General features: G+C 50.0%; 2 protein-coding genes across 4 annotated transcripts in view; one reads left to right on the forward strand and one right to left on the reverse strand.

Moving 5' to 3' along the window:
* Positions 1 to 4,367, reverse strand: part of OGT (O-linked N-acetylglucosamine (GlcNAc) transferase) — an 81,812-nt gene extending 77,445 nt beyond the window's left edge. For 2 of the 3 annotated variants that reach the window (XM_033138235.1, XM_033138237.1), the window contains exon 1: positions 4,269 to 4,359. In XM_033138235.1, coding sequence (XP_032994126.1) covers positions 4,269 to 4,305 — 37 coding nt within the window. In that variant the 5' untranslated portion in view covers positions 4,306 to 4,359. Of the gene's footprint in view, positions 1 to 4,268 lie in introns of all 3 variants that reach the window. The other variant, XM_033138236.1, reaches the window with a different exon arrangement.
* Positions 4,368 to 8,364: 3,997 nt separating this feature from the next.
* LOC117040049 (BTB/POZ domain-containing protein KCTD16-like) lies at positions 8,365 to 11,928 on the forward strand. The gene is made up of 2 exons (XM_033137584.1): positions 8,365 to 8,430; positions 10,913 to 11,928. The coding sequence occupies exon 2, from the start codon at positions 10,924 to 10,926 to the stop codon at positions 11,725 to 11,727; it is 804 nt and encodes a 267-aa protein (XP_032993475.1). The 5' UTR covers positions 8,365 to 8,430; positions 10,913 to 10,923; the 3' UTR covers positions 11,728 to 11,928.
* Positions 11,929 to 12,468: the final 540 nt, after the last annotated feature.

The following is a 12,468-nucleotide window of genomic DNA, read 5'->3' on the forward strand; positions in this document are numbered from 1 at the left end:
TTCTGGGAGGGGATTGGTAGAACCCCTGACTGCAACTGTGTTTCAAACATGTCAGTTTCTTTTGTTCAAACACAAAAGCAACCAATATTGTAGTTAAAGGAGAATACGCAATGAGCTGATGGCTTCTTAAGGAGTTAGGACCATCGCCTCCATCGTTCAGGCTGGATGTTAAGCTTGCAAAACATCGACTTCTCTGTAATTTTCCTTTCAAGCCAGCTACTTATTATGAGGTCGGTAAACAAGATCAGCAGAGCAGGGTGACACCGAAAACTGAAATTCAACTGCGTAGACCTATTTTTTTAATTTCATGTGCTGCCAGCACTCAAGTAGGAGCTGAGACTTAGACTACATACACCACATGCACATGTCACACTACCTACCTAGGGCCTATGCAAGTAAACCACCCAGGGCCGGATTTACGTATCAGCTAAAGAAGCTCTAGCTTAGGGCCCCCCTCTCATGGGGACCCCCAAAAAAATTAAAAGGGAAAAAAAACACCTGGATGTATATTTCCAAAATATAAGATAAAAAACAAACAAAATAAAACTAACTTACAGCAACAGTGTTTTGTGTTGTGTCAGCTCCTATGTGTGGTGTGCAAATGGCTTTAGATACCCATAAAGGTAAAGAGACCCTTGACCATTAGGTCCAGTCGTGTCCGACTCGGGGGTTGTGGCACTCATCTTGCTTTACTGGCCAAGGGAGCCGGCGTACAGCTTCCGAGTCATGTGGCCAGCATGACTAAGCCGCTTCTGGCAAACCAGAGCAGCACACGGAAACGCCATTTACCTTCCCGCCGGAGTGGTACCTATTTATCTACTTGCACTTTGACGTGCTTTCGAACTGCTAGGTTGGCAGGAGCAGGAACCGAACAACAGGAGCTCACCCTGTTGCGGGGATTCGAACCGCCAACCTTCTGATTGGCAAGCCCTAGGCTCTGTGGTTTAACCCACAGCGCCACCCACTAGATACCTATAAGGTCCATAAATTACCATATAGCAGGCACGTCCAACAGGTAGATCGTGATCTACCGGTAGATTACTGGACATCTGTGGTAGACCACCGGTAGATCACTGGCTACCCCCAAAGAAGCTCAACAAGTTTGGTTCCCCTAAAAAAAGGTTCAACATTTTTGCCCTTCACCCAAAAAACAGGGCTTTCCTTCCTAAAAAAAAGCTCAACAACTTTGACCTGAAGGGGGTAGATCACTGCCAGTCTTTAACTCTGTGAGTACCGGTAGATCGAAGTCTCTTGGGAGTTGGCCACCCCTGCCATATAGCATCAATTCAACATAAAAAACAGTGACAATTTGTTGTTGACAAAGGACAGCTGGACACAGAAAGGGCCCAATTACCTTCAGTAGCTTAGGGCCTCATCAAACCTAGATCTGGCCCTCGATATTTATCATCTATTTAATCTATCTATCAATCATCTATTATCTATCATCTATCTATCTATCATCTATCTATCTTTTTCTCTACGCCGGTGCCAGATTTACGTATCAGATAAACAAGCTCTAGCTTAGGGCCCCACTCACCTGCCCCCCCCCCAAAAAATAGGAAAAAAACCTGCATGTACATTTCCAAAATAGAAAATAATTAATGTTTGTTTTCTGGGAAATTCCGAATGTGAAGGTTTTCCAGTGCCCCAAATCTACTAGGATCTGAGCACAAATGGATTTTGTATACCACTATACAGTACATGCTTGCTGTGGATAATGATCTCCAAAAAGTGAATCTGAAATGCCCCATGCGGCATTCATCCATTCATTCTGCTTCCTCTTTACGAAGCAATGCATTTTTAGAAATGGAAATTTCTCTAAGGAAAATAACAAATAGGTTAAAAAAATTCCATCCCGCTTCGCTGGTCCACAATAGAGGTAGGAACAAAGATTTGCAGCTTGGGGTGGAGAGAAAAAACAAACACTAACAGTATCCAATTACAGTACTAGATCACGGGAAGGCAAACTAAGGCGGGGGGGGGCAGATCCGCCCTAATTACATTTGCAATCTGGCCGGCAGGCGATCCGGGAATCAGCATGTTTTGACATGAGTAGAATGTGTCCTTTTATTTAAAATGCATCTCTGGGTGGTTTGTGGGGCATAGGAATTCGTTCACCCCCCCAAAAAAAAAATACAGTCCATTCAGCCAAATACGTACAGGTAATTCAGGATATTCAGACCAGAGGGATATTTGGGGGGGGGGGAGTGAACCAGCAACCCCAGATGAGCAGCTCTAAGAAGCGTAAATCCGCTTATCTATTTGCCACAGGGGGCGGTTTGGGTTCCAGGACTGCTAGTCCACCTCAGCAAACAGCTGCTGCCTGTGTATAAGATTGTATTTCCCCCAAAATTACTTTAATTCTTTATTTCCTTGATATCTGATGGAAGGGCGTTCCACAGTGCGGGTGCCACCACTGAGAAGGCCCTTTGCCTGGTTCCCTGAAACCTCACATCTCACAGGGAGGGAAGCACCAGAAAGCCCTCTGGAGAGGGACCTCGGTGTCCAAGGTGGAGACGCTCCTTCAGGCCTTCTGGGCATAGGCTCTATAGGCAAAGTGAATTCAACACAGGCTCTCCTTGTGCATCACCTGTGTCGAAACAAGCATGAAAAAAAAAATAGAGAGCAGAAACAATAAGAGCGGAAAGAAGCAAGAGCGTCTCAATTTCAGCTCCCCCTCCTGCTCCTATTTATTTGGCTTAGTAGAAAGAAGCAGCTCCCCTAAAAATGAAGATTTGCCGCCAGACAAAATGGGTATTTTAATATTTTGCTGGAAGCTGCCCAAAGTGGCTGGGGAAACCCAGCCCAGTGTTTTTCAACCACTGTTCCGTGGCACACTAGTGTGCCGCGAGATGTTGCCTGGTGTGCCGTGGGAAAAATTGAAAAATTCAAGAGAATTACTTTATATATAGTCAATATAGGCACAGAGTTAATTTTTTTTAACATTTTCTAATGGTGGTGTGCCTCGTGATTTTTTTCATGAAACAAGTGTGCCTTTGCCCAAAAAAGGTTGAAAAACACTGACCCAGCCAGATGGGCAGGGTATAGGTCAAGCATCCCCAAACTCGGCCCTCCAGCTGTTTTGGGACTACAACTCCCATCATCCCTAGCTAATAGGACCAGTGGTCAGGGATAATGGGAATTGTAATCCCAAAACAGCTGGAGGGCTAAATTAGGCCATGCCTGGTATAGGTGAAACTGAAGGGAACAATCCAGAACCAGCGAGATCAAGCCTTCCACAAAGACTGGAATAAATTTACGTTACATCTGAAAGACAACTCTAAGCAATTAACATCATTAGCAGTGTGATCTGAAGATTCGCCAGAAGAAACGGTGACCGAATTCAGGATGAATAATGTAATAACTTTAACGACATCACAAGAATAGGAAAGGACACGAAATGCATGGGAGGCAAAAATTGAAGTTTGTAAAAACCTTTGGAAGTTTGTAAAAACCATCAGGCGGAAGGGAGGCTCTGCAGAGCCAAACAGATTTGATATGAGGATATAAGGTCATGCAATGTGACTATGTCAAATGAATAAAAAAAATTATTTTTAAAAAACGCAGGTGGAAGGGTTATAAATAATCGATTTATCATCATCATCAATTGTTGTGGTGGTGGTGGTTGTCACTAGACCAAGCACTAGACTTGGACCTCCAGCTGTTTTGAGACTGCAATTCCCATCATCCCAGACCACTGGTCCTGTTAGCTGGGGATGATTTGAGTTTTAGTCCCAAAACATCTGGAGGGCTGAGTCTGGGGGTGCCTGGCATAGGCAAACTCGGCCCTCCAGCTGTTCGGGGACTACAAATCCCATCATCCTTGCCCACTGGTCCTGTTAGCTAGGGATCACGTGATTTGTAGTACCAAAACATCTGGAGGGCCCAGTTTGGGGGTGCCTGGAGGCAAACTCGGCCATCCAGATCTTTTGAGACTACAACTCCAATCATCCCTGCCCCCTGGTCCTGTTAGCTTGGGATGGTGGGAGTTATGGTCCCAAAACAACTAGAGGGCCGTGGGCCGGCCCTCCCCCCGTCGGGGGCTAGGCCTGAGGACCTTCCCTCCCCACCCCACCCCGGCTCCGGCTCCTCCTCCTTAGTCCGACCCCGACGGAGAGGCTCCTTCGCCGCCCTGCACCCTTTTGGGGCCCGAGAGGCGCTCGGGCCTACCGGGCCCAGGCCGGCCGCGGCATCTGAGGGGAAAGGCCTCCCTCACACCCGGGGACTCTCGCGCGCCTCGCATCTCCCTCCTGAGAGGCGAAGAGTACCTGTGCTGTCGGCGACGTTGCCCACGGAGGTAGCCATGGCTCCGGCGACTCGACTCCACGTCCGTCAGCGGCGGTGGCGACTCGCGAAATGGCGGCCGGGGCGCACGCGGAGGGAGACGCTAGCTGGCGCCGGATCTTCTTTTGACAACGTAGTCCCACAGCTTCCCGCGCCTCAGGAAGGGGCGGCGCGTTTCCCTGCCGCCGGAGGAGAAGTTGGAAAGAAGAAGGGAGGCGGGACGCCGAAGCAGCCAGGGCTAGCGGAGCCGAAACGGCCGTCGAGAACCGAGGGCGTTCACGTGTATCTCTCCGCCGCTCGAAAACCGACCCACTGCGGTAGATTGGAGCGGCGCGCATGCGCCCTGGAGGACGCTCGGCGCCTCAGCTGAAGAAATGCGTGCCCCGTCGGCTGGCGCGCCTGCGCTCTGGAGGACACTCGCCTTGGCGAAAGAAATGCGTGCTCTCCGTCGGCTGGCGCGCATGCGCTCTGTAGGACACTCGGCTCGCCTCAGCGAAAGGAAGACTGAGAGGTGAAGCGCGCAAGGGCCGGCGGGAAGTGGGGGAAATGGCGGGAAAGCGAAGGCCGAGGGCTGAGGCAAATCAAGACTCATTCATTCAATCATTCATTCAAGTGATACATTTTTGATAGTCATTCAGTGCCTCTTTCGATTATTTCTCTCTGGAAATTTGGAAATTTCATATGTCGGTCCAACTGTAGTTGCATAGAGGGCCATTCGCAACGTCACAATAATAATTTCTCCACCCCACCCCCCTTTTTACAAATTGGTTTTATTAAGTGTTAGAACTACTGTATTCCGTTCATTGTTAAAAATAAAATAACACTTTAAAAACAGTAAATAAATAAACCACAAGGAACACCGGGACCTGATAGTAAGATTCATCATCTAATATTAATGATTTTGGTAAGAAATATTTACGAAATAAATGTTTGTAAGTATTCCAAGCAAACAAAGCCACATGTCTGAGGCCAGGGCTGGTGCGTCCATTTAGGCGAACTAGGCAGTTGCCTAGGGCGCCAAAATGGAGGGGGCGCTGGCCAGCCTGCCCCCCCACCCCCCGCGACTGGGGGAAAGCAGGAAGAGGCGGGCGGCGGCGAGCCGGACACACAAGTGACCAGCCCTCCCTCCCTCCGTCCTCTCCGGCTGGTGTGCGCGCCCTGCCCGGGAGGTTTGCACAATCCCCGGCAGCTGCCCCTCCTCTTGGCACCGCAATTGGTCGCCGGAGCGCTTCTCCAGCCTGCGCAGAGGAGGGGCGGCCGCCGGGGGTCGCACTCCTTCACGGCTGCCCCGCGCCCTCCTCCAGTCCTGCGCAGCGGCAGTTCCAACAGTTTGCAGCCCAGCTCCCTTGTGCTTCTCAGCGAGCCGCCTCCGCCTGCTACAGCAGCGAGCCTGGCTTTGCAATGTTTCTCTCCTTCCTTTCCCTCTGCCTGCAAGACCCCGGGTCAGCAATTGCCCTGTTCAAAGTCCCCCCCCACACACACAGTCTCTGGTTGCAGCAACCCCGCTCCTGCATGCTGGTTTCCAAAGAGCCAAGTTGTTGTGTTTTGCATCCACCACTTTTTTACTATGATTACAATTATCGTTGTTTGTTGGGAGGCGAACCCCGCCACCTCCAGGTCACTGGCTGTTCAAGGAGCTGGGACTGGTGGGAGCTTGGAGTCTAAGCCCTGCAGGCTCACCAGCCCTCGTCCAAGCCTGGGGGGGGGGGCGCCCAGGAATTAAAAAATATTACTATCTCAAAGGAATGGCCAGGCTACTGAGATAGGCTTTGGGCTGCAGCTCTTCTGTGATGTATGTGTGAGGTTTCTGGGGGTGGGGCAGACTCCAAGGGGTTTTTTTAATGTCTTTTTAAGGAATGGCAGCCCTTTGTTTGAGGTTCTTCTTCCCTGCTCACCTGTGTGTGAGGAAGGGACCATGTTGCAACAGAACAATAAAGATCAAGCTTACTAGCTGCTTTGCTTCTAATTATTCTCTGGTTGTAGGGGCGTAGCAAGGGGGGCGGTCCGCCCCATGTTCCATAACGGAGGGGGTGACAAATTATCAAGGAATAATGCCTGCTCCGAAGGTCTTATCTTACTATATTAGGGATTATATAGCTATATATGAATTTCATGCATATTGATTAATATCTTGACCCTCCTCCACCAAAATAGCTGTTTACTTGGCTGTTTTCCTATGTCGTGAAGGCTGAAATTTCAGTTCAGTGGAGCACTTACTGTTCCCAACCCTAACCCTGTGAAAAGCCATCTAATTATACTTTAATTTGATTTTGAGATGTTTTTAGGAGGTAATTTATTGTTTGATTTTATACCAATGTTATGTATCTGATGTTAGCCACCCTGAGCCCAACTTCGGCCAGGGAGGGCGGGATATAAATAAAAGTTTTTTATTATTATTACTTGTTATTATTCCTTTGTAAGAAAATATTAAATAACGTAAAACCATTTTTTGCGGGGGGAGATCAATGGGGGGGTTGACAAGAAATTTTCTGCACCGGGTACATCCTGACCTTCCCATGCCTCTGGGGGGGGGTGTGACAAAAAAAAAAATCGCCCCCGGGTACCAATTTACCTTGCTACGCCCCTGTCTGGTTGGCCTCTGTTTTTTACTCCTACCGATGGAGGACCTGCAAAGGACTTTACAAGGACTCTTGTGTACCCCATAAGGGAATAAGGGCAGATTTTTTTTTCTTATAACATAATAAAAATGTTCATTTGAAATAAATTTTATTTTAAAAAAAATAAATTTTAAAAATCCAATTAAAAAATAATAATTCATTGCAGCCCCTACCCTGACCTGTGACAAGGCACATGTCCAAAGATCCAGGGATCGGCTGGTGGGCTCTGGGTTCAAATTCCTTCCCTACCTCGTGGAGGTTGAACTTCTGGTGGCCAAAATGCAGAGCTCGACGGTTTCCCTGCAGATTTGTTCATTTTCACCTCTTTTTTTTAGTTTTGAAGAAGAAGAAGAAGAGTTTGGATTTGATATCCCGCTTTTCACTACCCGAAGGAGTCTCATTCTCCTTTCCCTTCCTCCCCCACAACAAACACTCTGTGAGGTGAGTGGGGCTGAGAGACTTCAGAGAAGTGTGACTAGCCCAAGGTCACCCAGCAGCTGCATGTGGAGGAGTGGAGACGCGAACCCGGTTCCCCAGATAACGAGTCTACCGCTCTTAACCACTACACCACACTGGCTCTCTTGAAAAAACCTGAATGCTCTCACTGACCCTATAGCGCATGGGTAGGCAAACTAAGGCCTGGGGGCCGGATGTGGCCCAATCACCTTCTAAATCCAGCCTGCGGACAGTCCGGGAATCAGCGTGTTATGACATGATAGAATGTGTCATTTTATTTAAAATGCATCTCTGGGTGACTTGTGGGGCATGAATTCATTCTTTTCTTATTTTCAAAATCTAGTCCTCGGGTTTGCTGACCCTTCAGTGCAACCCTCTAACCATTGCACCATGCTGCCTTCCTAATCCCCTGTCCCATGAAGGAGGGAGAGCAGGAGGCTCTCCCTCCTTCTTTGTGGGTAGGGGAGAGCAAGGGCTGTACGCTGGAAACTCTCTCCTCTGCCCTTTTTGCCCTGAGAATAGCCCTAACCCCTAGTCCTCATCCTAACCCCCATCCCTATCCTAAACCGCTATCCCTCTCCCTAACCACTATCCCTCTCCCTAACCCCATCCCTATCCCAAACTCCCATCCAAAACCCCTATCCCTTGCCCCAGTTCGCGCGGAGGAAAGCTAGCGCTCGGCTGCCCTCTTTGGGCACCCAAGGCGACTGCTGGATGATGCGGTTCTGCCGCTGCGCACGCCTTCAACGAGCGGGGGGGGGCGAGAAAGGCTGCCGAGGCTTACAGCGGATCAAAACGGGGGCAGGCCGGGCTGGGGGCCAGAGGAGGCGCGCCGGGATTGCGGGGGCGAGCGCGGAGCGCGGACGTTGCAGGCCGCTCGCCATCTCTGCGCCCTCGTCGCGGAGGCGCACGGCGTGCCTCTCCATCCCTCCTGGCTCCCCATTCTCGATGCACCCGGCTCGGGGGGAGGAGCGGCTCCCGGGGGGGCAAGGGGGGAGGAGCGGCGGCGGCGGCGGCGATTCCTAGGCTGCCGCGTGGGCACGGTCGCTTTTGGAGAGGACCGGCCGGAAAGGTGGGAACGCTTTGCGCGCGTCTGGTGCATCCGAAAGGAGAGAATGCGGAGTTGCTTGGTGGGGGCAGGGACGTTGGGGCATGTGAACCCAAACAAGGTGCGCAGCGTGGGAGCAGCTCCCGCCGGGGGAGGGCCGAGGAAGGATGAGCACCTGCGGCGGTTCCTAAAGTGCAGCTTGGGCGCGCTCGCTTTGGAGAGGACGAGCCGCCGGCAAGGTGGGAACAGGCGAGCGTTTGGCGCAGTCGGGCGCCGCAGGATCCGAAAGGAGAGAATTCGGAGTTGCTGGGTGGGTGGCAGCGGGGCATGGAGACCCAAACCGGCGCCCCCTCAGTCTTCCGAAGCCCTTTGGCTGGAACCCTGTGCTGTAGGAGCAGTTCCTTGAGGGGGCAAGAAAGAAAGGCACCCCAAGCCCGCCGCCATTCACACGCGCGCTGCATCCCTTCGCCTTCCTGGAGTCTGTACGCGCGTCAGGGCGTTCCGACGGGTGCGGCCACGTCCTGCGTGAGGAACCAGGCGACCCGAGGGGGGAGCTGCTTGGCACGCAACGCCAAATCCCCTCCCCCTGGGAGACTCGGCTCTGTGTAGATCACACGTGACGACGGGACACGTGGCTCTTTTGCAGGCAGGCTCAAGGTGGAGGGCAGGGTGGGGGTGGCTGGGCACTTAAATCCGCGTGTGCTGAATTATATTTATTCATAAACTTAATAATGCAAACCCATTGGCATTGGGCAATAACAAAAGTTCCTTAAGAAACAGCATTCACAAAGACTCCTAGTCTAGTCTCTAAAAATGTGCTGTAACATGAAAGAATAATAGATGATCTATGATGCAAACGACTAATAATTATAAATATTTTATTAATATGGAATTAAGTGTTATAACCTGTACAATGCAATTATATTTAATACAAGGCAGTTTCCTATTTAGAATAATAATGCTATTGGCTGCATCAATAGGAGTATAGCATCTAGATCAAGGGAAGTAATAGTACCACTATATTCTGCTCTGGTCAGACCTCACCTGGAATACTGTGTCCAGTTCTGGGCACCACAGTTCAAGAAAGATACTGACAAGCTGGAAAGTGTCCAGAAGAGGGCAACCAAAATGGTCAAAGGCCTGGAAATGATGCCTTAAGAGGAACGGCTTAGGGAGCTGGGTATGTTTAGCCTGGAGAAGAGAAGGTTAAGGGGTGATATGATAGCCATGTTCAAATATATAAATGGATGTCATATAGAGAAGGGAGAAAGGTTGTTTTCTGCTGCTCCAGAGAAGCGGACACGGAGGAATGGATTCAAACTACAAGAAAGAAGATTCCACCTAAACATTAAGAAGAACTTCCTGACAGTGAGAGCTGTTCGGCAGTGGAATTTGCTACCAAGGAGTGTGGTGGAGTCTCCTTCTTTGGAGTTCTTTAAGCAGAGGCTTGACAGCCATCTGTCAGGAATGCTTTGGTGGTGTTTCCTGCTTGGCAGGGAGTTGGACTGGATGGCCCTTGGGGTCTCTTCCAATTCTAGGATTCTATGATTCTATAATAATTTAATAATTTATTATTTATAACCCACCCATCTGGCTGGGTTTCCCCAGCCACTCTGGGGGCTTCCAACAAAATATTAAAATACAATAGTCCTTCAGATATTAAAAGCTTCCCTAAACAGGGCTGCCTTCATATGTCTCCTAAAAGTCTGGTACAGAAGTTGTTTTTTCCTTTGACATCTGGTTCCACAGGACGGGCACCACTACCGAGAAGGCCCTCTGCCTTCTGCCTGTAACTTCGCTTCTCGCTGGGAGGGAACTGCCAGAAGGCCCTCTGTGCTGGAATAATAAAATAATAAATAAAACAAATAAATAAATAATAAAGGAATATTAAACCCTCTTTTTACAGAAAGGTTCAGCCTTGCTGGCATCCTAATATTGACAAGCAGAGGGAGGTTTGATGGCATTTTTTAATATAATATCAATATCACCATGGTAGTCCATTGGGACAGCAGACCTTTGTGCCCAGTGACTGTAAAAGACGGTATTTCTTCTTCTTCTTCTTCTTCTTCTTCTTCTTCTTATTATTATTATTATTATTATTATTATTACTTTAAGTCCCATTCATAAATAATGCCAATACTATACACGCCTGTCCATCAAAAAATTATTCAACGGGACTAATTATATTAATGCATCTACCCAATACCCATTCAACTGTATAATTTTATCGCGATTCATTGTATACAAACAGTACACAAACATGATCTACATTACAATACTTTTACAGTACTTGTACTTGTTTTTTATCTTATATTTTGGAAATGTGCATCCAGTTGTTGTTCCTCCTTTAATTTTTTTCGGGGACCCCCAAGAGAGTGGGGCCCTAAGCTAGAGCTTGTGGAGCTTATATGTAAATCTGGCAAATATTCATTTATTCATTCAAACAGCCTCTGGGTCGCAGCATCCGGCCACCCTAACGTCTCTTCTCTGGCTGGTTCTTTTTCAGGCGGGTAGGAAATGGCCCTGGCAGATCCCGGCGGTGGCAGCGCCCAACCCGGCTCAGCCTTCCCAGAGATCGTGGAGCTGAATGTCGGTGGTCAAGTCTACCTGACTCGCCACAGCACCCTGCTGAGTGTCCCCAACTCGTTGCTCTGGGAGATGTTCACCCCCAATGGTGCCCAGCCCTTGGCCCGCGACAGCAAGAACCGCGTCTTTGTCGACCGAGACGGCTTCCTCTTCCGCTACATCCTTGACTACATGAGAGACCGGTGCCTCGTGCTGCCGGAAAACTTCCCGGAGAGGGGCCGGCTGCGGCGCGAAGCCGAATACTTCCAACTCCCAGAGCTGGCCCGAACGTTGGCGCCCGAAACCAGCTGGCAGGACTCAGATGAGGAGGGCCAAAGCGACTCCGAAGATCTTTCCCCCAGGCCCGACGCCCTAGGAATCTCGCCCGGCGGACAAAGCACATGGATACCTGGCTTCATCACCATCGCCTACCGGGGCTCGTATGCCCTGGGCCGGGACAGCCAGGCAGACGGCAAATTTCGCCGGGTGGCAAGGATCACGGTCTGCGGCAAGACAGCGCTGGCCAGGGAGGTTTTCGGCGAGGCGCTAAACGAGAGCCGGGACCCTGACCGGGCGCCGGGGCACTACACATCCCGCTACTACCTCAAGTTCACCTTCCTGGAGGAAGCCTTTGACCGACTGGCCAGCGCCGGGTTCCAGATGGTGGCCAGCAATTCGACGGGGACCTGCGCCATCGAGCCAGTGGATGGCAAGATATGGACCTCGTACACCGAATACGTCTTCTACCGTGAGTGACGCTCCGGCCAAGCCGAACCCAAACGCACCCAAAGGCGACCCTCCCTCGATCCTCCCCGTAGCGTGTAGACAAACCAACAAACCCTCTGGCCTCTCCTCCCTCACTTCCCAAACTGAACCTTCTCGGGATCCTTCTGAGTAGCACCGACCCTCCTCCCCAGCTTTCTCTGAATCGTGTAACTTGGACGCTGTGATGTGTGTGGGGGGGTGTCGATGTATCCATTTTGCTGAGGAGAATTCCCTCGGATTGCCAAATCGAGATGCTGGCCGGAAATATAGGAGCAAAACGGTGGTGTGGATTCGAAAGATGGTTGCAACAGGACTCACATCGCAAACAAAGGGATACTCCCTCCACAGATACAGCATGCATATGTCATGTAAAGGGGGTGTGACTCCTCGACAGCCCAGCTCATCGGGGCGCAAGTCCACCGCGGGTCCATGTGGTCAATAAAAGGAGGAAGTCCCAGCCCCGTAATTTGGAGCAAAACAGCGGTCAGTAGACCATGATCTTTACTGTTGCACCACAGGTCCCCCCCCAGGAGTAAGAACCCTGAGCATGGGGCGACGGATTTTGCTATTTTGGGTGGTTTTGATTTGTGTAGCTTTTTCGGTTTTAGACTATGACTTGGTTTTTGTGACTTGTTTTTGTGACTGTGTGGAATCTAGTTCAGCTACTGGTTGATTGTGTGACTGTAGAAATGGATCAAAGCCCCCCATCTAAAAATGACTATCATCTGTGCA

This window comes from Lacerta agilis, chromosome Z (genome assembly GCF_009819535.1).
Source record: "Lacerta agilis isolate rLacAgi1 chromosome Z, rLacAgi1.pri, whole genome shotgun sequence".
Classification (NCBI taxonomy): domain Eukaryota; kingdom Metazoa; phylum Chordata; class Lepidosauria; order Squamata; family Lacertidae; genus Lacerta; species Lacerta agilis.